We start from the raw sequence: 26,104 nt of genomic DNA on the forward strand, positions 1-26,104 counted from the left end.
TGACCCTCCCTGAATAAAAACAGAAAGGCCTCAAATCAAATTTCTCAAGTCCTATCAGATTTACACTGCCTCCTTTGCTGATTTACACATGGTTTGATGCCCGGTGGTGGGGCAGGAATCTTGGAGCCGTGACAGAACAAGCAGGAACACAACAGCTAGGGGTGGACAACACCAGAGAAAAGACATGGAAAAATGAGAGGACACTCTAAGAGTGTCTGAGCCAGGGAAGCCTGGGTGGCTCAGTTGGTTAAGCAGCTGCCTTTGGCTCAGGTCATGATCCCAGCGTCCTGGGATTGAGTCCCACATCGGGCTCCTTGCTCCGCAGGGAGCCTGCTTCTCCCTCTGACTCTGCCTTCCACTCTGTCTGCCTGTGCTCGCTTTCGCTCGCGCTCTCTCTCTGACAAATAAATAAATAAAATCTTTTAAAAAAAAAAAGAGTGTCTGAGCCACTCCAACAGACTTAAGCATCTACCTACTCACTGTGCACATAACTCAAAATATACAGCTTCTTTCCTATACATACACATGCACTTCTCATGGTGTAGTGGACCACAAAATAACAGGTACTGAAAAATGAGCTGTTATCCTTCAAATGATCCAATATTAAACGTGAGAGTAACATACCACCCAATTTAATTTATCGATATCTACAATGGATAAAAATCCTCTCTGTACTCAGGTCAGGATAGGTAATAAGGACAGCACGGCCTGTGAAAACAAACAAACAAACAACACAGGGACATCTAGCCTAAAAACTGGGTAGCCTGAATCAGAAATGCTCACTGCCAGCGACTGGTGACCACCTTCCCAACGAATCAGTGCCTTGCACACAGTCCAGAGCACAGGACAGACTCATCATGGGGCTGAGTGGAAGTGAGGGAGGGCCCTGCCCGCTGTGGGTCAGCATCCTTGGAAGGTCACCCATCTACACTGGATCAGACCTATGTCGGGGTTATACACCCAGGACACCAGTGCTTTGTGGATCCACACCACATCTTGCTGGTTCGGCATATTACTGTGCAGCAGCCTTCTTCATCTTGAAAATCTACTCTGTCTTGTGACATTTTAAAGCTATGCCCACAACGTTTAAATCAGCCAATAGCCCTTCTCTACCCACCACCACACATCTGGACCAGTAACTGGTCTGCAGTACATCCAGGGTGGGCATTAAATCACAAGAAAAGGATGTGACTTCCCTGCAATCATGGAAAATGAGCACATATTCCCCCATCCCCACCTCTGCTACATTTCTTCAACACAAGTAGCTTCCCAAGACCTTGCAGGTGCCAAAGGGAGCTCCTTAACACATCTTGTCTTCACATTTCAGTTCTCCATATTTTCTATTAGCAGAACTTAACTTCCTATAGAAGTAAACCATCATCATATCTTTTCTGTCCTCACAACTCTCCTTAGTACCAAGTGCCTCAGGTAATCCTGTGGCCCACTGTGTTTCCTGTTCTTACAGCAAAGTGGTGACAACATTGTATTTCAAGCTCAGATTCAGCCTCAAGTGATCCAGCTACCAACCATTTCTGATTGAATTAAAAAATTCTAAGCTACTCATAAGAACCTACAAGGGCGTGCATGGCTAATGTGGGAGGGGGAGATAGCAGTGAAAGTTGGGTCTCTATAATAAAGGGAAGAAGTACAGCTGTGATGCCTGTGCCATCGGAACGGAGATGAGGAGACAGCGCTAGAGATGATTTTGAAAGAAAACAAGTAAAATTTGTATTTCTAGATTCAGGGTCATTAATGCAGCCTTGGACAAGTGTCCTCTCCCCACTTAAGGATTTCACTTCACAACTATATCCTATAAATTTTTCATTTCTTCCCTTGGACTACATCATGACTCCTAATAGAATGTTGTTTTCTTCCTAAGTTAGAACATCTACTAACATCAGTACCATCCCATGTTTATTCCCTTCAAATCAATGTTAAAACAACCCAGGATTCATAAAGTCTTGAAGTTTTCATTTACCAAATTGTTGCAGTGATGTGAATAACATGGATAATATCATTTCCAAGAAGGGAAAAGTACAATAAGTACAGAAATCTTAATGTTCTTCTCCAATTGAAAAGAAAAGACATGAAATGTGTCAATTCAACTACATAGAATATGATCACTGTAGAATTATACCCATATTCAAATTAACATTGAACACCATGTGCTTTCTTGCAATCTAATCATGAAACTCATGAGCAAGTCATATAAGCAATAGTTCCTGAATACTGGGGGAAGGAAAACAGAGTACATCCTACATGAGTCATAGCCAGGTAGACAATGTAGGATTTGCATGGGGAGATTCTCAAAACAACATATATGACGTTTAGGCAAAATAAATACAATGCAATGTAGAGAAAATTATTCCCATTATGAACCTTTGTTTTTGTTAGGAAATCATCAACTTTTTAAAAAAAAATTTTTATTTTTTATAAACATATAATATATTTTTATCCCCGGGGTACAGGTCTGTGAATCGCCAGGTTTACACACTTCACAGCACTCACCATAGCACATACCCTCCCCAATGTCCATAACCCCACCCCGCCTTCTCCCAACACCCCTCCCCCAAGCAACCCCCAGTTTGTTTTGTGAGATTAAGAGTCACTTATGGTTTGTCTCCCTCCCAATCCCATCTTGTTTCATTTATTCTTCTCCTACCCTCTTAACCCCCCATGTTGCATCCCCACTTCCTCATATCAGGGAGATCATATGATAGTTGTCTTTTTCCAATTGACTTATTTTGCTAAGCAAGAAATCATCAACTTTTAAATTTGGAAATTATCTCTTCAGATCCAAGATTCCCCTTCCTTCTGAAAATATACGTGTAAACACACACACACACACACACACGCACGCACACACACACTTGTTCCTAGTTAGTTCTTTTACTCCAAAATACATCTTTAGCTCAGTATCACATATCGTATTCTGTGCACATCAAAACCATAAACCTCTGTGTTCTGTATGCTGACAAAAACAATATAAGCAGAGAAAAATATAGGGTGACATTTTCAAAATACTGATTGAGAATTCTGTAAATATAGCTAATATTATCTTAGTGAGTATCTTAGTGATTTTGTTCAATTAGCTGTAGTTAAGTAGAACCCCTGGGCATTAGACACATGAGCCACAGTTCAATTTAAAAAAACAAAGATATTGAAGTAAAGTTTACTACTCAGAGATCCTGGAAGATGTACATAATATGTCTTGGGACACTGTGAAGAGGTCAAGACCGAGTGTAGGCCGAGAAAATGGCAAGAACCAGAGCAGATGTCTTTCTTAGGGTCCATGGTTGGTGTGCTCCGGAGTTCCTGGGCCGAAGTCCAGAATGCACAATTCAAACCAAAATGAACAGAGTATGGTAAGTTGTGCGGGGTCTTCCTTAAGGGATGCTTATAGTAAGTATACTGGGAGTGGACACATTTTCACATTTACTACTGGGGAGGTCATATAGGAACTTACCTTCGCTTATGACTGTGGGCTTTTGTCTAGTGTATGTGCTGTTGGGTGGATCTACAGTCAGTTCACATGCCCTGAATGCAGTCTGGTTATACAAACTGGAATCCAAGTCAGCAGTATCAAGAAATTGTTTAGCTACACTCTCAATAATACTTCTATATCATCCTTATTAAAAATACCATGTCAGAGCAGTTCAAATAGAAAGAAAAGATGTAATACATAAATGTGGGGAAAATTAATCTCAAATAATTTGAGATTTAGGGCCACTAGGAACAAAACATTAGTGATACCATCCCACAGCTTTAACAAGTGCCCCTTGAAAACTGCAGGGGTTCGGTGTACCCACCCCCGTGTAGTTGAAAATCTGTGTATAATCTGACTTCCCAACACTTGATAACTTACAGTTCAATAGAAACCTTAGCAAGAACAGTCAATTAATACATACTCATGTAAGTGTTATATTTGGTATTCCTACAAAAAAGGAAGCTCAAAAGAAGACAGTGTTAAGAAAATCAGAAGGAGATACTACATACATAATACTGCTATAAATAGATCTGACTGTAAGTGGACCCATACAGTTCAAACCCATGTTGTTCAAGGAGCAAGTGTACTTTGTCTGTCTACCTGCAACCTTGATGATCTTGAGGCAGGCTAAAGTGGTGCAGGATAACACTTCACATAACATATATCAATGTTAACACATTAAATCCATTTAGTGTTATGAATGAGAATATATTGAGTTCAAATGCATTGTAAACAAACTATTGCAAAATCATTGTATAATCACTGGTCAAAATACCCATCACAAGATTCAAGAAACATTCTTGTTCCTCTGATATAATGATCTCTGAGTTGTGCGTCTGAGTCTTTTCAAACTGAGGCTAATTATTGAGTAAACGTGGATTCACAATAATTTTACACACTTTTATGGAAGTGTTCCCTATTCATCCCTCAGTTATCTGTGAAAATTTATTTCAACAGAATAGCTAATGTTCTTGACTTGCAGAAATTCCTATGAAGATATATCCAGCTTTAAATAAAGTATCACCATATTCTTCGTAAACAGCAACTAGCAAAAATACTTAAAATTTAGAATGTTTGTTTTACTTTAAAATGCAAATAATAATGTCCTGCATACTTAATTCATCATGACTTATTTTACTCTTATATGTCAACCACAAACAACTTTCTTCATACATTTTACATTACAGCACCTTTAATGGCCCATGGAAAAGTAGGTGTGAATGAATTCTCATCATACAACAGCCCCTCATGTCTGTGAGACAGCAACAATGAAATCATTTTGCATGCCCATGAGCACTTAAGTCTTAGCATGAGATGATTTAAGAGTAAAATTAATAATATTTGCCATGGAAAATATCTCCAATACGGTCAAAAGAAAAAAAGAGACACAGTGAAACTAATTACCCCTTTCCAGACATTCAACCTCCTTGATCCTTTCAGTAATATTAACAAATACCTTTGACCATTGAATAACATGGGTTTGAACAGTGTGGGTCTACTTATACATAGATATATTTTCTTATAAATATAGTACAACAGTGTAAGCATGTTTTTTCTTTGTTATGATTTCCTTAATATTTTTTCTCCACCTTAGTTTATTATAAAAATCCTGCAGAGAATATGGACGATATACTAAGAATGGGATGATTAAATGTTAATGTTCTACATGAGGTTTTGAGTCAACAATACCGTATTTGCATGGTAAAGTAGGAATGGTTTTAAGTTTGGGGACTCAAAAATTACACACATATTTTCAGTTCTAGAGGGGGTTGGTGTCCCTCATGCCTGCACTATCCAATGCTACAATGTAATCGATCTAAATAATTTAAATTTGGAGTTTTCTCAATAATAAATACGCTGATTCAGAATCTTATCTGAAAAGTGGTACTGATTTACTACTTTCTGCTGTGACTTCTCTGATTTTATTTCTTTATTAAAGATTTATTTATTTTGGAGAGAGAGAGAACAGAAGGAGGGACAGAGGGAAAGGGAGAGAGAGAAGACCAAGTATTTGGTACAGAGTCTGACCTGGAGCTCAATCCCAGGACCCTGAGATCGTGAGCTGAGCTGAAGTCAAGAGTTGGACACTTAACAAAGAGGGCCACCTAGGCACTCCTTCTCTGATTATGTATTTGCCTTTCCTTTGCATACTTTGCCAATTATTTCCATCTTTAATTTTTTAAATTCATCTTTAATTTATTTTATAAAGTTTCTTTTTTCCTGAAGTCTATATTAAAAAGAGATTATCCATGAATCATTACATTTCTATCCAGTCTGCTTGCTCTTCAGTTCCAGGTAAAGACTTTACAACCATTCTTATTTATTTATTTATTTATTTGCTTGCTTGCTTGCTTATTTATTTATTTATTTTTATTTGACAGACGGAGATCACAAGCAGGCAGAGAGGAAGGCAGAGAGAGAGAGGGAAGCAGGCTCCCCGCTGAGCAGAGAGGCCGATGTGGGGCTCGATCCCAGGACCCTGGGATCATGACCTGAGCCAAAGGCAGAGGCTTTAACCCACTGAGCCACCCAGGTGCCCCTTTACCACCATTCTTGACGTTTGTAAGGTATCTCCCCAGTATATATAATTTCATGTTGAATACTTCCAATTATTAATTAAATATTACCACATTCTTTACATTTATAGAGTTCATACAGTATGTATGTTGTAATGTTCAGGAAGTTTATAGTTCAGCTTAAAGACTTTGCCACATTTTTTTACATTTGAATTCTCCCCCACTATGTATTACCATGTATGGATAATATTTGAGGGCTAACGACTTTACCAATTACTTAACATTTATGAGATTTCTTTCCATTATGAAATGTCTGTTGTTGAGTGGTGCCTGGGTGGCTCAGTGGGTTAAAGCCTCTGCTTTTAGCTCAGGTCACGATCCCAGGGTCCTGGGATCAAGCCCCATATGGGGCTCTCTGCTCAGCAGGGAGCCTGCTTCCTCCACTCTCTCTGCCTGCCTCTCTGCTTATTTGTGATCTCTGTCTGTCAAATAAATAAATAAAATCTCAAAAAAAAAAAAAAAGAAATGTCTGTTGTTGAGTGAGTCTTGAAGACTAGTTAAAAGGTTTGCCACACTTAATACCTTTTTTTAAAAAAAGATTTTATTTACTTATTTGACAGAGAGAAAGAAATCACAAGTAGGCAGAGAGGCAGGAAGAGAGAGAGGGGGAAGCAGATTCCCTGTTGAGCAGAGAACCTGATGGGGGGCTTGATCCCAGGACCCAGAGATCATGACCTGAGCCCAAGGCAGAGGCTTAACCCACTGAGACACCCAGGTGTCCCCACTTAATACCTTTTTAAGTTTTCACTTGATGAAGGATATAATGATTGGAGCTTTCTGAAAAGAATTTCCCACATTTATTACTATGATAATGGTTCTCTGGAAATTGAGTTCTCTGATATTTGTTAGGATCTGACACTTGACTGAATCTTCCCCAGATTCATTACATTGGTTTAAGTTTTATCTCCTTTATAAATACCTCGTGATTATGGAAAATAGAGTCCTCACTAAAGGCCTTCCTAAGTTCACAAGACATGAAAACTTGTTCCAATTTAAGTATTATCTAATAAGTATTCCACAGTGATGTTTGGATAAAAATCCTTCTGTGTTTATTGAATTTAGAGAATATGCAACAAGGAGGGATAATGTGTTGGTGGGAGAATAATGAACTCTCTGTAAAGGACTTCTCAAATCAATCACATTTAGAATTTTTATCTTCATTTTTAAATGTCTAATATTCAGAAATGCATCAGTGAATGATTAAATCACTCTTAAATTTGAAATGGTTTGAATGAAACTTTCTTTTTTTTTTTTTAAGATTTTATTTATTTATTTGACAGATAGAGATCACAAGTAGGCAGAGAAGCAGGCAGAGAGAGAGGAAGGGAAGCAGGCTCCCTGCTGAGCAGAGAGCCCAGTGCGGGGCTCGATCCCAGGACCCTGGGATCATGACATGAGCCAAAGGCAGAGGCTTTAACCCACTGAACCATCCAGGCGCCCCTGAATGAAACTTTCAACACGAACTAGGTGACTTCCCAAAATATCCGAATGTCCTTCTAGAGAAAATGTACGTTGAAAAATGGATTATTATTGCTAGGTTCAAAGACATTGTTCTGTGAATGACTTAAGGTGTGTTTTTTCCCTGAATATTTTCCCTCCTTGATCTGGTCTGTCAGGATTTCATTATGGTAATTTTCCCACTTGGGTTATGTCCATCATAACATCCTGCCTGCCTGCCTTTCACTACCCCCATCACCTTCCCAGTCATTCATTAAGTATAAATACTCAGGGCCAGTGCTGCCACATCTTTCCATATCACTCCAGAAAACAAATCTTCTTCGCTGGTCTTTCCCAATAGGCCTATGGTGTGTGGAAAGACATAACGGAAAGATAGAAAATAAGTTATACCATTCACTGTACTGTTAAAATTCTAATGTGAAAAATTAATACACATTACAGTACATCATCCATGAGAAAAAGGAAGCACCAGGGTTTTGTTCTATCATGAAGACAAAAATGAATCAACTTGCCTTCTGGAGTGCTCCAGAAGGCATTTAGAACATAGCACCCCCAAGTATAAAAAAAGAAGAGCCACATGGAAGAGACAAAGAAAGTTTGTGACGCTTGACCACAAAAGCTGCTCACCCTCCCTCACTCTCCACGGCAGCACTGTGAGAACACTCTTACCTCCCCTCAGGAGAGAAACAAATGAATGACCTGTATGTTCAAGGCTTCAGAGGCCTGGCTTCTTTCCTGCTACCCGCTGGAATAGTTCTAGTCATGTGTGACACGGAAGGCAGAAGGAATGAGCACGCCCTCTTAATGTCCTGTAATGGTTGCTCAGAGAAAAGGTGATCAGTTTGTTCAAACAATGGAGAGACCATGTAGTTGAAGGCAGAGAGAGGAAAGTGTCATGGGCTCTAATATGAACTACAATTTTTTAAACTGGGGAATTATAAAAACTGAGATGAGACAAATGAAAGAATACAGAATATGTCTGACGGGCCCCTGAAATTACTAATCTATGTGTTCTCCTGCAGAAACCAAGTTCAGAATACATGGCTAGGTGGTTATTTTTTTTTTTTTAAATTACCTAATTTGAACAAATGATCACAAGGCATATAAAGAAATAGAAAAATGTGTTTCAATCAGAGGAACAAAATAAATCTCCAAAACTGGCCCTAAATTAATAAAGAATTATTAGTTGCCTGACACAGAATCAAATAACCATCACAAAGATGCTAATGGAGAAAGAAGAGAAAACGGATAGTGTAACTAATTGTTATCAGGAAAACTATGCATGAACAAAACAAAAAGCAAAGGAGACAGGAAATGTAACAACAATCTACCACAAATTGGGAGCTGAAGAGTACAATCACTGAATTTGAAAACACAACAAGGGGTCAGTCACAGACTTGATCAAGCAGAAAAAGAATGAGACAACTTAAGGATGCTTTGTTTTAAATTATCTACTGAGAGGACAAAAGAAAATGTGGAAAAGGACGGAGTCTAAGTGACTCATGGAACATCAACAAATGGACCAATATGTACACTAAGGGGACCCCAAAGGGAGAGGAGAGTGAAAGGAGCCAGAGTTTTTACATAAAGAACTAAAGACTTGGTGCGCCTGGGTGGCTCAGTGGGTTAAAGCCTCTGCTTTCAGCTCAGGTCATGATCTCAGGGTCCTGGGTTCGAGCCCCGCATCAGGCTAACTGCTCAGCAGGGAGCCTGCTTCCCCTCCTCTCTCTCTCTGCCTACCTTTCTGCCTACTTGTGATCTCTCTGTCAAACAAATAAATAAAATCATAAAAAAAAAAAAAGAACTAAAGACTTGTACTTCCCACATGTGTGGAGAAAGGGGACAAATGCAACAAGGCTGGTAAATTTAAAGTAGGATACACGTTAAGACATGAATACAGTGCCATATTATAATTAACCTATGAAAAATCCCAAGTGAAAATAGAATTTTGGAACAGCATGACAAAGGCAATTCAACTCATCTTGTACAAGAGAGCACCTGTAAGATTAGTAGTGGGATTCACAGCAGACCTTATAGGAAAAAGTGCAGGAAACAATATATTCAAGCACTGAAAGATCAAAATATAACCACCAAGAATACGCTATCTGGCAAAACTGATTTCCATGAATGTAGAAATGAAGACTTTCCTAAGTAACAACTGCTCTAAGTTTACCAGTAGATCTGTCCTACAAGAACCATTAAAGGAAGTCTTTCTAGGTGAAATAAAAGGATTCTAAGCAGAAACTGAAATCACACGCGAACACAAGCTCTCCATAAACATAAATATTCACACACTCATAGTAATCTACAGTATTAATGAGGTAGCACAAGTCACTTTTATTTTTGCTAGAGAATTAAAAAACAATAAAAGCATAAATATCATAAGTCTAGGTAAATAAGTATATGACATAAAAGACAGAATTTGTGATACTGATAACAGAAAGTGGGTTCAGGGTTGGAAATAAGTAGAAGAGTTTTCTATGAAGTTGACAATATCAGTTTAAAATTATTTAATTGTTAAAATAAATAAATAAAATTATTTGTTATGCCTTTAACAAATTTTGAGCAAGATAACCACAAAAAAATTTTACTCCAAGGCAGCCCCAAAGAAAATATGTATAGAAGACACCAAAGTTAATGGGAATGGAATCAAAGCACATTATGGGTAGAATGCTGCAATTAAAGATAAAATTGAACACATAAACATGATAGAAGTAGAAATTGTTTAAACACTGCTTTCCATTCACAGAAAGTGTTTCTCTCATGCAAAGAGACTACACGTTCTGCAAGAGGTGATGAGATTAATCGTATTCGTGTGGCAACTCATCTGCACACGATGTATACTCACTGAACACTAACCAGTCAAAGAAATGCACAAGAGGAGTCACAACCAAAGCATGTATGGGTGGAAATTGTACAGATACATATGTAATTTTATTAGTAAAGAGCATAAACCTGATTCATATTTAAGTTAAATTCACACTGTCTAGAAATGTATGAAGTTGACAACTCTCATCCTATAACAAGGCACACAGGTAAAAATGATACCACAACTAAATAATGTTATGGAAGGTCCCATACAAAAGGAAGCACATTATTATGGAACTCTAGAACCAGAAGAAGGCAACATTTAACCAAAAAGAAATCAACATAAAAATAGGCAAATTTTTAAAAGGGAATCTTCTTTATAACTCTAATTTCAAACTGTGACTGTAATGATGAAAAACAAGCATTTTGAATTACTGGCATGCCTTCACTGGCAGTAAGCTTGGAAAGAATATTCACTAATACAATCATGAAAAGCTCTAATAGAAAATTTTATGACTAAGTATTCAAAAAATGTATTATGTTATTAATATATTCCTCCTCTTACACAGAATGCAAGGCTCTAAACCATTCTTCAGAACCAAGCACTGAAACAAAAACCTTTCATTTTAAAATAAAAACAACATGAAAATTGTAAAATGGGCCAGCAAACACTTTATAAGAAATAAATATTTGGGATTAAATTCAGATATATTCTGAGGAAAGCAGAAGAGAAGACTAATGGCTAATTTTTCCTGTAAATGTAAAACTGGATTTATAAACAAGATTTTTTTTTAAAGTATGGGAATTTTACCAATTGTCCACCATACTTGTAAGCAAATGTCCATGTCATAACACAAGTTTTCATGTAAAAAAATTTAGAGATGAATCTGATATATAACTAATAAAGTGAAAACACACTTGATGAAGTCAAAGAACTTCATATCATACAAAATTATAAAATGATGTGGTTATGAATAAATAAGGTTTATTATAGCCTGCAAGTTCTGAGTTCTAAATGTTCTAGCTCCCGTATGGCATTAATTACCAAGAAATTCTAGAATTCAAGTTGATATATTAAATTATTTCACCACTGAGAAATGGAACACAGAGTGGAAATTTCTAATGTTAGCTGATAAAAAGAAAAATGGACTTTTATAGTGAAAGAAAGGAGTATACCTTTAATTGCAGGAAGGTGTTTTGTTACCTGATGAATATAGTGAGTCGCCATTATGTACAATTAAGATTAAAGCCTCCATAACATTGGAAAGCATAAATCAGAAAACATTTGATATCTGTCTCCACGGTTCTGGGATGTCTACACCAAACCCCAATATGCCAGCCACTACCCTGACACGCTTCTCACACGAAGCAAAGCAGAACTTATAAAGGGCTTAGCACAGGGTTCCTCAGAAATAGGATGACCTCCCCAGGGCCCTCATGGCAGTGGAGAAGCTCTCAGATTATGGAGGTCCTCCCACTCCAAGGGGAGTCTCCTGGCCCTCCCTGTGGATGTGTTGGACCATCACTGGAGCTAAAGGAGCATCCTTAGAGAATGTAAGAGCTTGATAATGGTGAAGAGCAGATGTTCCTCTGTGAGAGGGAGAGAAATAACACTACGCTTCTCAAACTAATTTCCGTTCAGGAAAACTATTAGAACCATAGCATAAGATCTATCTTCCTCCTTCAGACCTGCACCTCTGCTCTGTCATCTTCCTCATTCATTCCCACATACCTGGATGGAAGGCTACTGACTCCTTTCTCTTCACATCCCAGAGCTGCTTCTCTTGCTCCAAAAAGATGACCAGGTCTGGCTTCCACACAACGAGACCTGTTTATTAGATAAAATGACTAGGAGTATTACTGGAGATTCTAACTTTCATTCTACTATTGTGCTCAGTGGGGAAGAGAGAACATTCCAGAATTCTAGAAAAGGATTTCTCAAACACTGTTGACCAACAGCCCCTTTAGAACATGTGGTAGTTCCAAACAGTCACATCATGACCTCCACTTCCAAGTACAAAATACAATTTTAAGGAATAAGAATTGGAGTTGATGATGTGGGCAGTACTATTTTATGCTTTCAATGTTCAGTATTAACACTAATCTATAGAAGTGATGATGTTCCCAAGGAAGGGGACGCTAAGGCTGAAAAGGAAACATCATGAAGATTTTTCTCTCCATCTACAACCCCCCACTTACTTCCCTTTCTGCCTGGATCTGAATTCTAATCATTCAAAGAGGAATACTCTAATAGACAATCTTCAAAGGAGGGAAAAAACCCCTTGGTTTGGGAAATCTTCTCACCCAGGAAGAGGAGGTGTCCGTAGTTCTCCAACATCACATCCCTGTACAGTTCCCGCTGAGTGTGGGTCAGGCGTCCCCACTCCTCCTGAGAGAATTCTATGGCCACATCCCTGAATGTCAGCAGTCCCTGTAAGAAATACCACAGTCACCAAGGGGCCATTGACAGAGTTCACAATGGTACCGAAGTTGAAAGAGGGAGTTAATGTCACCAGCTACACCCCAAGACCTGACCTTCAGGGCCCACCTGCTTGTACCCACCAATTTTATCCTACATTTTACTTAACCTTCTCTTCCCACCTTATCTTTTACTTCAGTCGAAAGACCCCATGGGCAGAGCCTCCTGTGTTGGAAACAGAAACTATCCAACAAAAAGTTTTGACTGCGCTGAGGAAGCACTTGGGCCTGCCTAGTTTGATTTTAACCCCTGACTCATACCTATGTAGATGGAGCAAGGAGTAACCCATGGAGTGGCCAACAGTTACTTCACCTCATTATAGTATGAAAATCTCCACTGAAGGAGAAGCAAAGACATCATTTTCATAACATACAAAGTATGTATACAAGTATTGGCATCACGAGCATGTGTGACCATATGCCCAACTCTATGTAAGATGATAAAGCCCCTCTTGCTGAGTTTCCATCTGAACCCCAAGTAAAAGGAAAACGCCCCCCCCCCCCCCCCCCCCGCCCCTGGGAGTCTCTGAAGTTATTCCCTGTGATCTCCTTATTGGCTGCAAATCAAGTTTCCTTTGTGTCACAGGCCCATCTGCTGTAGTTTCTACCTGTGACTCTATTATACTTCAGGATTTTAAGACATTCAGACATGTTAATTAAGTGATTCTTGTTTTGTTTTGCTTGAAAATACAAAGAAGTAAATAGAGGGTCACTCTGTGAACTATGTGTGGAGTAAAATAAAACCTACAAGATGGAGGTCTGACTTAGAACTTCCCATCCCAGAAATCATGATCTCTGCTACACGAAGGTGAAAGCCTTTGTTGTCCAGTGGAAACGGACCTGAAGGGGCCTGTGAGCTAAAGGTAAAAAAAAAAAGTATTCTTGAGACATTTTTGGTGCCAGAAAACTTTTTATTAAAGCACAGGGACAGGACCCCAGGGCAGAAAGACCTACACTGTTCTTGTGAGAAGCCATTAGTAATATAGTTTTATGTTGGAGGTAGAAATAAAGGAAGTTTCTGCAGGGATTTTCATATGTTAAAGAGGACTTACAGGATCCTGGAGGTCTGGCTATTGTCAAGCTGGTAGCTTTTAGCCTCTAGCAGAGCATTAACATTAAGGCAGTTGGGAATTCCTGATGCAATGTCATACTCTTGCCTGTCTCAAGTATTTATCAACGGTCTGCAAGTTGAATTTCAGTTTACCTACACTTCTTCTACCTCGGTTCTCAACAGAAACTAGAAGCAAAAGAAACTCAGAAGGAAGAAGTTTCCACTTTAACTGTGAAGGTTTCTGCATATCCCTCAGCAAATCTGTCTAAGATCCTTAAGAGTGATAATGGGGAAAATTCAAACTTCATAGGGGAGAAATCTGTCAGAAAGCACCAACCCAAGTAAAAGAAGGTAACAGATCAGTGCTTTAGGCATCCTCAAGGATCTATTATTAATGGTGTGTTCTTTTGCCCCCAAACGGTAAATCAGAATATAAACTATTATGAGAATACAGTGCATTTATATGAAGTTCAATCTCACATAGTTTTCATGTCCTGTAATATCTAGCAACTTTAAATAGAGTATCTTTTTCACATTCTAGAGAGCAATCCTCCTCTTTTTTTCTAAAACTTTTTGAGTTATTCTGGGTTTCAAATCCATTGTGTTTGTTCATGCAATTCCTTACTCCTGGTCTACACAGGGCTCAGAAAGAATCCAGATGGGACCTAACAAGAAATGTTTTCCTTGACTGATATCCAAGGCCGGAGCCGATCAGCAGCAGGAATCTGGGACTCGGTGCTGTCCTCTGCGGGTCTGTCACCAAGGGACTATTGATGGCATTTGCAGGACTTTAATTCAAAGGGACAATTGTTGATAGACTATTGAAAGACAGGTTGGAGACAAGGGAGAGAAGGCTCTGGAATTTAGGGGGGAAGTGTTCTAAAGACTTAACCTTGAGTCATTTTTGAAAATGTTTTAAAATTAGGGGAACACATAAAGCAGAAACAACGTGACTAGAGGAATCAATATTCGCAATTTCTAAATGAACGGGATTTGGGGATAAAGAGTGACGGGCCATCTGACTTGGGACACAAGGCTTACCTGAGAACGGGCCATTTCTTCTTCTTTCATGTCGTCCTCTAGATTTCTTTGTCAGAAGAGATTCGTGGAGAAATCACAGCTGCATCAGGAGAAAATGCCTTTAAAGCCACCAACAGTGCGTCTGCACCTCTAAACCGCTCGGCCTAACAGCAGGACTTTGAAATGCAGAAAAGGCCCAAATTCCCAGTCCTTTGTGTCAGAGCCTTTCAGAAACTATGAGCTCCTACTTGAAGACCAATCCCTGACTTTTCCTTCTCTGCTTTCAGGGGGCCTCCCCTCCCACCAATGCCCACAAATTCAGCTTCAGCATAGGAACTGCATGCTGCACGGACCTGAGCCTCCCAGACTCCTGCAACAGAGACCCCGTTACCTCTCCGTGAGCCAGAAACTCTACTCAAGTCTCATAAATTAATGGGGAGCCCTCGTGCTTAATCCTGGCCTCACTGTGGATCACCTGCAGTCCTTAATTATAACAGCACTGTCTTTTCCACCCACACCAATAGGCAGAATCTGAGGAGGAGGGCACCGGCAATGATCGGTTTTGAAACTCCACACGTGATCCTATTGGGAAGCATTTGGGGGAGGTGACCAGGCAAAGGACAGCAACCAAGGCTAGAATTGTTATCCAGATTTAAATCCATGCCTTTTCCACTGGCCAGTTTCTGGAGATTTATACATTCTCCGTCTTTCTGCTCAGCACAGGGAGACACCCTTACAAATGGAGCTTTCCCTTATAAATGCAAATATCTCTTACAAAAGTCAACATACTGGGTTTCAGAGCTTTTCCTTTGTCTGCTGTTTCTTTAAAATAACAGCCTAGTGGCGCCTGGGTGGCTCAGTTGGATGAGAGTCAGACTTGATTTCGGCTCAGGTCATGATCTCAGGGTCATGAGGTCAGGCTCTGCGGAGCAAGGAGCCTGCTTAAGATTCTCTCCCTCTTCTCTCCTCCCCCGTCACCCCCAGCTCAGTCACACATTCTCTCTCAAAAAACAAAAAGAACAAAAACAAACAAACAAAAAAACCAGTATAACATAATCCTTATGGCAAAAACACAAATTTTGGGATGGTACAAGGCTCTTCTTAAATAGGCAAATATTTATTTTCCTAAGTATCTGCCAAACAGTTTCCCAAAGTGAATGTCGTTTTTATACTCCCATCAGCAATAGAAAAGAATTCACATTTCTCAGTATTTTCACAGAAATGTGGTGTTACCCTTTTCCTTGATTTTAGCCCTTCTAGAAAATATTGAGTGATTCCTCCCTGTAAAATATGAAGTGGTCTTAATACAGTTATTCTGGCGACTCAAAGGGAAACTACTTAAAAGCATCCTGCTGAACAAAAACCAAAATAGCTGCATTAAAATGTCAGCAAGGCTTGATATTAAACTAAGTATCCTTTTTCATTTCAGCAAGCTTCCCCTCCCCCTTTCTTCGTCTTCTTCCCCCCTCCTCCCCAGGAATCCAGGACCACTCTGAAAACCTAGTGAATAAGGCTGGAAGCACAAACACAATTCCTGTTGAAACCGGCTAGATCCTGTATTGCCCTACAAACCCCCCCAGCCCCTTCCCCTGGGTGGGCTTGCAGTTTTGAAGGCCCTGACCTGCTGCAGCCTTGTCTGCTGAGCAAAGCAAAAAAGCTGCTGTTTCTTTTTATCCCCAACTCTGTCTTCACATTATATTTTGGGTCTGAAGCATGAATGTCAGTTTTCAACAACAGAATGAATGTTGGGAAAGGAATCCATCCCTCTTCATCTGTTCTCAAGTCTTTGGCCAGTCTAATAATTAAACTGATGTAAGGCAGATTTACAAAAGAAAAATAATAATAATTTCTTAATTAGGGGAACCTCAAAGATACGAGGCTCAAAGGCAAGGAATTGACGCTTCATGCTGCTGTGACTTAAGAAGGGGTAGGGATTTAGAATTTCAGAAGGGGTAAGCATAGTCACAAGAAAAAGGAAAGAGCAAATGTTTATCAAAAAACAGTTTGCCACACCAGGCAGGCAACTCTTTATAATATAAAAAGTTAAAGTCTGATATTAGCTATATTACTGATAGAGTTCCACCATCTAATTTATTCTTGGTATACAATCAACCTCACAAAAGAAGGAAATCCTTCCATTTGTAGCAACACAATAAACCTAGAGGATCTTTTTTTAAATTACAGAACCCAAGCCAGTGCCCCTTTGCCCAGCTTAGCAGTCTTTAAATTTTAGCACGCACCTTTAGCCCCACTGATTGATAAACCAAACCTCTTTGTGTATCTAGAGATCGTTGGTGCCTTGTTTCCTAGAAAGACTTGGATCGGAACCCTCTTGCACAACCTCTCTCCTAGGGCACCAATACACAATCTCCAGCACCTCAGTAATGTCTGTGGCTACGAAGAGGTAAGCACGAAGTGTTACAGGTTACCGCACTCCTCTTTATTGATTACTGGCCTCGAGTTCCTTTTCAACTCTTTGGACCAGGCTGAAACTATGGACCTGGTTTTTGGACAAGACTCCACCTTCTTCCCAAGTGGTTGTCCTCCTGAATAAAGCTCACATTCCTTCCCAGTCAAAACTGCGTCTTGAGTGTTAGCTTTTGGAACAACTCACAGCCAATCTTTTTTTTTTTTTTTGGTAACAAAATTGTGTTATTATTCAGTATATCCGGTGGGAAAGAATTCTTGAGATGTTTAAGATGAAACTTAGTAAATTTATTCCAGCAGCAGGGGGACAGGACCCCGGGGCAGAAAGAGCTGCACTTTGATTGCAAAGAGCTGGTGGTTATATGCTTAGTGGTCAGGGGGAAGGGTCATGCAGGAAGTATTAGATCATAAATGCTTCTTTGAATTTCTACTCATATAACTACTTTAGCAAAATTTCTCTGGTGCTTATCATTCAGTTCAATATTAATTATGGGTGAGATGGACAGGCAGTCAGGAGACCCTTTAAGAATGTAGCTATCAGCTACATTTGATTCTTTCCCAAAACTATGCAGACTATAGGTCAACCTTCTGGGTTAAAGGTGAACATTTTTCTGTTTCTGTGCCTCAGTATTTCATACCCAACCAATTTTCTGTCTTTAAATATTTAAGGTTGTTGAAGGGTGAAGGGCTCATATTCTATAACTTTTTCAAGGTGACACAGGTTGTAGAGATGTCCCTACCCATGCATTGAAATTGGTCCCTATCTGTCCCCACGTGTAACTATTAGAGAAGCCATTATTGTAGAGTCCAGAGGGGACACTGTGGTGAATTAGCTTTGAGTAGTCGGTATGATCTGTTGGCTGGGTAAATATGCTTATACATATTTCGACAATAGGACAGAAAATAGCAAAAGAGAAAACACATTAGAATATTACTTTAATGAAAAATAAGAAGAGCAACGGAACAGAGAGAGAACAATGTAAAGAGAGAGACAAGTCACAAAACAGACTCTTAAGGATAGAAAAAAAAAATAATAGTTACCAGAGGGAAGGGGGGTGGGGTGAAGGGTTAAATACATGATTAAGGACTGCATTTGTGATAACTACTGAGTAATGTATGGAATTGCTTAACCGCTGTATTGCACAGCTGAAACTAACATAACATTTTATGTTAACTGGAATTAAAATAACTCTGTGTCAAAAACAAAGAAAAAGTGGTGGCAATCCATTAAAATACTGATATATTGGCACCTGGGTGGCTCAGCTGGTTAAGGGACTGCCTAAGGTCATGATCCTGGAGTCTCGGGATTGAGTCCCTGCATTGGGCTCCCAGCTCAGCGGAGAATCTGTTTCTCCCTCTGACCTTCCCCTTCTTGTGCTCTCTTTCTCTGGTTCTCTCCCTCTCAAATAAATAAATAAAATATTAAAAAAAAAATACTCATGTATTTTCACAAAAGCAATAGGCAGATATACAGAATATAAGTTGATATGACTGAAATGAAGAAGCCTTCCCAGATATCCGTAGAGGATAGCTAACACTTTGCTAACAGGACGTATGATTGTACATCAACATTTCTTAATAATTACTTCTGGTCTGAAAATTATTGAAATTATGACTCTTAGGACATTATATCAGAAAAAGAATGCTTCTTAAATGCTTATAATCTGTATTTTCAACAAGAATTATACGGTGGATTTGAAATGTATAACACAGTCTATAATGATCTTAATACATTTTAATGATAGAACTTTTTTTTTTTTTTTTAGGGATTTTATTTATTTATTCGACAGAGAGAGAGAGAGACGGAGAAACAGCAAGAGAGGGAGGGAACACAAGCAGGCGGAGTAGGACGGGAAGAAGCAGGTTTCCCGCCAAGCAAGGAGACTCATGTGGAGCTTCATCCCAGCACCCTGGGATCATGACCTGGGCTGAAGGCAGACGCTTAACGACTGGACCACCCAGACACCCCATAGAACATATTGGCTTTTAATGTGTTAATATTGATAGGTAGTGAATGATGTATTATCCTGCCATCAATATTAGCCTACCTCACCTTAATTAAAAATGTAGACAACAGGGACACTTGGGTGGCTCAGTGGGTTAAGCCTCTGCCTTTGACTTGGGTCATGATCTCAGGGTCCTGAGATTGAGCCCCGCATTGAGCTCTCTGCTCAGCAGGGAACCGGCTCCCCCCTGCCCGTCCGCCTGCCTCTCTGCCTACTTGTGATCTCTTGCTCTGTCAAATAAATAAATAAAATCTTAAAGAAAAAAAAAAAGAATGTAGACAACAGATAGTATCTACCACCCATTTGATAACGGTGATGTAATATAACTAGTAATCCATTTTCTCAATGGCCTCAGACTTTAAAAAACGTGTGGTTATATTTCCAACAGTATGTTGCATTGGTTTCTTCCCCTTTGAACCCCTGGGACATCAACATGGATATATTATAGATATTATAGGGGGACTGTTAACAGTTGAGACAAACTCCTCCATGCCCTTGTGAACAAGCACTTCCCATGGCGCTCTAGGCATTCCTCTTCTGCACACTTTAGAGAAGATCCCCACAGTTTACCTAAACCTGTTTTAGTTTCAGTAAGACAACCTGGACTTACCCAGTAACTCCAAAGCACTCACCCACGGATCCGAATACAGAATTGAGCCCCATGTGAAAACCCAATTCGTCTTTAAAGATGGATTCTGTCAAGAACCTAAAGGGTCCTGGGAGTAGATTTCCCACTAGAAGCTGCAGAGAAAATCCCATGCCTTATGAAACCTTGATTTTGACCGTATAAGATCCTAAACAGAAACTTAGCAAACCCACCGAAAGTCAGACATATAAATAGCATTCTTTTTTAGCTCCTAAATATGTGGTAATTGGTTACAGTAAAGTTGGAAAACATCTACACAAAGGCAAAACATTAAATATAAATAAAAATTATTTATTCAGGGGCACCTGGGTGGCTCAGTGTGTTAAGGCCTCTGCCTTCGGCTCAGGTCATGATCCTAGGGTCCTGGGATCGAGCCCCACATCGGGCTGTCTGCTCCACAGGGAGCCTGCTTCCTCTTCTCTCTCTCTCTACCTGCCTCTCTGCCTACTTGTGATCTCTCTCTGTCAAGTAAATAAATAAAATCTTAAAAAAAAATTATTTATTCATTTTTATTTTAAACAAATTAAAGTAAAAGTCCACATTCATTGCCCCCAGTCAGTAAGACCTGGATGTTCTGATGTACTGCTCATCAGTGTGAGGTGTATCCTCGTTCTCATGCAATTTCAGAGGGTACATGAAGTTCCATTTGAAATTGTGTAACACACATGCAAACTAAAATATTTTGCACTAGCTTTAATGTTTACAGAAATATTGGCAGATCAAACTCACTGTCAATCAACTTGCTTTCCTCAACCAATGCTGTATATGTAAAGGTGGTGTTTTCCCACCAGTAGAAATACATTTACTGTAGTCCTAAAACACCGTATCTAGTGGCAACTGTCAATACTACACCCTTGCTGAAACACCTCCTTTTTTATACATTTAGATACTTAAATGGATCACTCTCCTGCTATCACACGTCATGAAATGTGGATCTTTGATTTATACACATGTGCCTTAACTGGGGGGTTCCTGGATTGAGACTGTTGCACCATCATGATTGCCTTTTTACAATGAGTGTACAATTGCTGAACTACCCTTGCAAATGGAGAAAACAAAAAAGGCAGAAAAATCAGTAATATCCTATCAACTGTGTTTCCACTGTTAAAGAAATTAAACAGGGAAGTCATTGACTCAGGTGGCTCTAATGACTCAGTAGCCTCTCTAAGCAAATCACAACTTAATTCAGTCACTGCATAGAAATGGGAAAAAAAAAAAAAAATGAGGGGCTCCTGGCTGGCTCAGTGGGTTAAAGCCTCTGCCTTCTGCTCAGGTCATGATCCGTGGATCCTGGGATCCAGCCCTGCATCCAGCTCTCTGCTCAGTGGGGAGCCTGCTTCCTCCTCTCTCTCTGCCTGCCTCTCTGCCTACTTGTGATCTCTGTCTGTCAAATAAGTAAATAAAATTTTTATTTTTAAAAATCTTTATCTTTAAAAAAAAAAAATTAAAAACAAAGAATTACAGTAAACTAGGCTTTCCAAAAATAAGGCAACTACTAAGACATACCCAAACAAACACTGACCTTGTTTTGCTTCCATATCCTCTCAATAAAAACCTCACTAGTAGCTCCTACAGGTGGGAAATCCCTAACTAATCTTTTTGTTAACGATAGATTGATTTTTACGTTTTTATTTATTTTTTGTATATTCATATTTTTATTTACATTTTCTTGATTCAATTAATTAATTAAGAAGGGGAGGGGAAGAGGGCAGTGAGAGGGAATCTCGAGCAGACGACCAGCAGAGCTCTGCCAGAACCCCAAGGCCACTCTTGAACTCACCACCCTGAGATCATGACCTGAGCCAAAACCGCGTAGGAGACTTAACCAACTCAGCCACCCCGGTTCCCAGAACCTAACAAATTGAGTAAACAAATTACACTGTCAATTAAACACTTGAAAATTTCAATGTGCATTACTTCATCTTTTCAGATCATAGTACCACCTTTGATTTTGACCAGTTTCCCAAGCGGCCTAAGCCCCTTGCCCAGGTTGCAAGAGGGCAGATCACTCAGTGCGACAGGTTTCCCCGCCCCACCCTGCCCACTTTAGCACTTGCGCGCAACACACCAATGAGATTCTGCCCTCACTTCCCCAGACTTCACCCTCGGTAACGGCTTCCCTCAGCGCCTGCGCAGACAGAGTTGCCAAACAAGTGCTGCGCATGCGCACAGAGGATTTGTGGCACACACAGCCTCTCTCTGGGTGGAAACCCGTAGTCGTCCCGTCCTCACACCAGCTGGGGTCTTCAAGCATCACCCAGGAATCGCAACTCAACCGAGCCCACACACCTCAGTTCACACCTCAGGCAAGCCAGGACCAAAGTCTATGGGCACACCAGTCCTCCTTCTGACTGTTACATTACACCGAGAATGTTCGACGCCCTCTCCCTTCCCTGTGGCCAAACTTCGCACATGCGCACACGGAGAACGCGGTGAGCCCCCCCCCGAGAACGCAGGGCAGGGGGACCCAGAGCAGCGGGGATAAGGAACTGGACATCGGGGATCACCCAGTGCGATGTGAACTCACGAAGCTCCCCCAATACCACCTCTCCAGCAGACCCGCTGACACCCTAGATTCCGGATTCATTCTTCGGGGCTAACACTATAAGCACAAACCTTAGCTGCCCCAGAATTCGCATCAGGAATAGTACTTTTACCTAAACGGGGTTTTGCAGAGCCTAACACAGAACTGTCGGTTCAGTTTCTGTCAAAAATGACCTCAGGCCACGATACTGCCCTCCACCGCTCGGCTGTCGGTCCCTGTGCCTCCCTTCTCAACAACTCCAGGAACAGCTCCTGGCAGGCCCACCTGGGTGGCCCCAACTGGCATTCACACTTTCCTGAGGCTCAGACTCAGATAAAGCAGAGTAAAGGATTAAAAATCTTGGGAGTCAGCTTCATGTCTGGTTGAAAAATGGCATCCCACCCTCCATTCCTGTGATGTCCACTCATAGTCCACACATTAAAATGAACCAAATATATAAATGTAAATGATGAATCAAATTTCACACAGAGGCTCTAGTCACCTTTCCTTTCTCTCTCCCAGCCCGCTCTCTATATTTGTGCTATCATGGACAACACTACTTTTCAGATTAGTGATCATGAAAAAGGAAAAACAGTCTCTAGAGTCCCAGGGAGGCACACACAGCATCCACATCCTCATGGGAGAAATAAACATACAGGACCAATTCCCAGGGATTTTGAAAGATTAACATGCATAATGTCTGTAAGATTCCCAGTACAGTGTCCTGGGCCCAGTGCATCTTGTAGTCACACACCCAGACATCCTATACCTGGAGCATGTAGTAGCTGCTCAATAAACATTCCTTTGATGCATGAGCACATACTCTTTATTCCAAACAGCCTTGCTCAGACACCAGCGCCTTATCTAGTCCCTTCCCAGCTTGCAGGGGATGAGCAGAGAGTGTCGTGTTTCCAGGAGATGTCAGTCTTCCCTGGGAATGGCAGTATTTGTGTTGATACAGGATGACTGGGTAGAACGGATTCAGGTTTGATCTTCTGCTTTCTCAGTGCTACTGGTAATGATGTCTGGTGACAGCAACCTCAGTGGTTGTTAAAAAAACAAATTAAGGGGCGCCTGGGTGGCTCAGTGGGTTAAAGCCTCTGCCTTCATGATTCTAAGGTCCTGGGATGGAGCCCGACATGGGGCTCTCTGCTCAGCAGGGAGCCTGCTTCCTCCTCTCTGCCTGCTTCTCTGCCTACTTGTGATCTCTGTCTGTCAAATAAATAAAATCTTTTTAAAAAACCCACACAAATTAATGGGCTTCATGCAGACCTAGGAAGTAGTGATATCTGAGTGTGGGGCCAGAGAATGTTTTTAATGGGAACCTCCAGTGGTTTGTATACACATGCAATTTTTCTAAGTTTATTTATCTAAGCAATCTCAGTACCCAGCAAGGGACTTGAACTCATGACGCCACAATCAAGAGTCACATGTACTGCAAACTGAGCCAGCCAGGCAACCCTATATATACACGAAATTTTGAAAAGCAGTATTTGCAAAATTCATTCTCAGGTTTGGCATCCTGTAAGGATCCCCTGTGTGGATTTTAGAACTGTCATCTCCAGGATCCCAAACCCAAAACTTTTGTCACTTACTCCTCGATAAGGCCTAGCATCTATTAGGTCTTAATGACATGGCTCAACTCACTCCACTGTGAGGCCAAGGTAAACACTGAGGCTCCCAGTTACATTTCTGAGGACAGAGCACACAAGGTCTCATCAATGGGGAAGCCTCCATGGGGAGAGCTGTTCTATGTAAGTTTGGATAGGGGAGGGTCAGTATACCCCACATTCCTAATGTTGTACCAAAATTTGTGGTGTGTATCTGGAGGAGACAAGTGGACCAAAAAAAAAAAAAAAAAAAAAAAAGAGAGAGAGAGAGAGAGAAACACAGAGAGAGAGAAGTAAAAGACATTGGGTAACTCTTAGAAACTCCCTACGTGTATGGATTTTCACAAGCCTCCACAATCAATGAAACAGCAATCAGATCACATATACCCTCACTGGCATGGGGAGGGTTTTGGATTTCACTGTGAATGCCATGGAAGACACTAGAACAGAAGGTAAGTCCTTAGAGGATATAGGAAGATGTGAAGAGTTAGACAGGAAATGTCCCCATGTGACCACCAGAGAAATAAACCATGTCTACCAGGATCATTCCATTCAAGAAGAGCATCCCAAAACACACTTTATTTTTTTAAAAGATTTATTTATGTATTTGTTTGAGAGAAAGAGAATGTACGAGTGGGAGGAGAGGCGGGAGAGAAGTAGAATCCTCAGGATTGAGGGCAGGATCCCATTGTGGGGCTGGATCCTAGGACCCTGAGATCATAACCTGAGCCAAAATCAAGAGTCAGACACCTAACCAAATGAGCCACGCAGTACCCCCCAGATCACATTTTAAGGCTAAGTTTTCTCCTTTGACCCTCATCCGTGTCATCTGCTTCATTCATTCCCACCTACCTTGGTGTGTGACTACTGTCTCCTTTCTCATCATATACCAGGGTTCTTTCCTTTCTAAAGAAAAAGACCAAATACAATCTAGATATAGCAAGACCTACTTATAAGAAAAGGAAACATGACTCTTGCTGGAGAATCTTCAATTTGAAATCCAGCACTATGCTTGGTAGAGAAGAGAGCACATTACAAAAGGATATAGAAAATGAGGGGTGCCTGGGTCGCTCAGTCAAGCGTCTGCCTTTAGTTCAGATCATGGTCCCAGGGTCCAAGGATCAAGCCCTGCATTGGGCTCCCTGCTCTGCAGGAGGCCTGCTTCTCCCTCTCCCACTCCCACTCTCTCTACTTCTGTTCCCTCTCTCGATGTCTCTCTCTCTCTCTGTCAAATAAATACATGAAATCTTTAAAAATAAGTAAAATCTTAAAAAGAAAAGAAAAAGTTATTTCTCCAAACGCTCTTATTGATGGCCACTTTAGAACACTTAGGAAGCATTTTCACTGTTCAGTTCCTTAATACCACTTCCAAATACTGCTGAATCAAAAGGAAGGAATCGATGTCTGATTTTAAGATTCTATGCCACTTAGTTTCTAGAATTATCAGTAATCTAGAGTGAACATTATGGATAACCTCAGCAGACGGGAAAGTTAAAAGTCAAGACAAAACATCATGAATACTTCCTTACTTACACTTACACCCAGAAAGACCGACTGTTTCCTTGAAATGAAGTCATTTGTCATTTCTAATGAGTTAAAATATAGACTTTTAAAAAACATGGACATAAAGCAATTATACTATGCTACTTTCCTCTTCCTGAAAATAGAAAAGTAATAAAGGAGAGAATGTCTGTAATGCTATGCAGGATAAAATGGGAAGTTATGAGACTAAGGAATAATTTAGAACCTTTACTTGCAAAGACTAGGATCTCCAGTAGACAATTCCCTTCATTTTCTAAGGGAATCTGGCAGAGAGATCCTGAACCAAGTGAACAAAATTAACATTAGCTCTAATGAGATAAACTGATTTCAGTGGCCTGAAGCACAAAGGACTCATCACTGTGGTTGCGCTTACCAAAATAAAGCAAATCTTTATATTATTCCATTCATGAAAATATAGCATTTTTCTGAAAATTTCAAGCCACAGATTGCTCCCATGTCCTGTAATCTTTA

At 40.3% G+C, this 26,104-nt stretch overlaps 2 protein-coding genes across 2 annotated transcripts in view; both read right to left on the bottom strand.

Moving 5' to 3' along the window:
* LOC116579135 (zinc finger protein 345-like) overlaps positions 1–26,104 on the bottom strand; it is a 203,283-nt gene that overhangs the window by 129,081 nt on the left and 48,098 nt on the right. The gene's annotated exons all lie outside the window — the stretch shown is intronic.
* LOC116579166 (putative protein ZNF720) overlaps positions 12,048–26,104 on the bottom strand; it is a 58,870-nt gene continuing 44,813 nt past the window's right edge. The window contains exons 2-4 of the mRNA XM_032324162.1: positions 14,900–14,978; positions 12,634–12,760; positions 12,048–12,157 (exon numbers count right to left, since the gene is read on the bottom strand). Coding sequence (XP_032180053.1) covers positions 12,048–12,157; positions 12,634–12,760; positions 14,900–14,929 — 267 coding nt within the window. The 5' untranslated portion in view covers positions 14,930–14,978. The remainder of the gene's footprint in view (positions 12,158–12,633; positions 12,761–14,899; positions 14,979–26,104) is intronic.

The sequence above is a fragment of the Mustela erminea genome, chromosome 19 (assembly GCF_009829155.1).
Source record: "Mustela erminea isolate mMusErm1 chromosome 19, mMusErm1.Pri, whole genome shotgun sequence".
Lineage (NCBI taxonomy): Eukaryota > Metazoa > Chordata > Mammalia > Carnivora > Mustelidae > Mustela > Mustela erminea.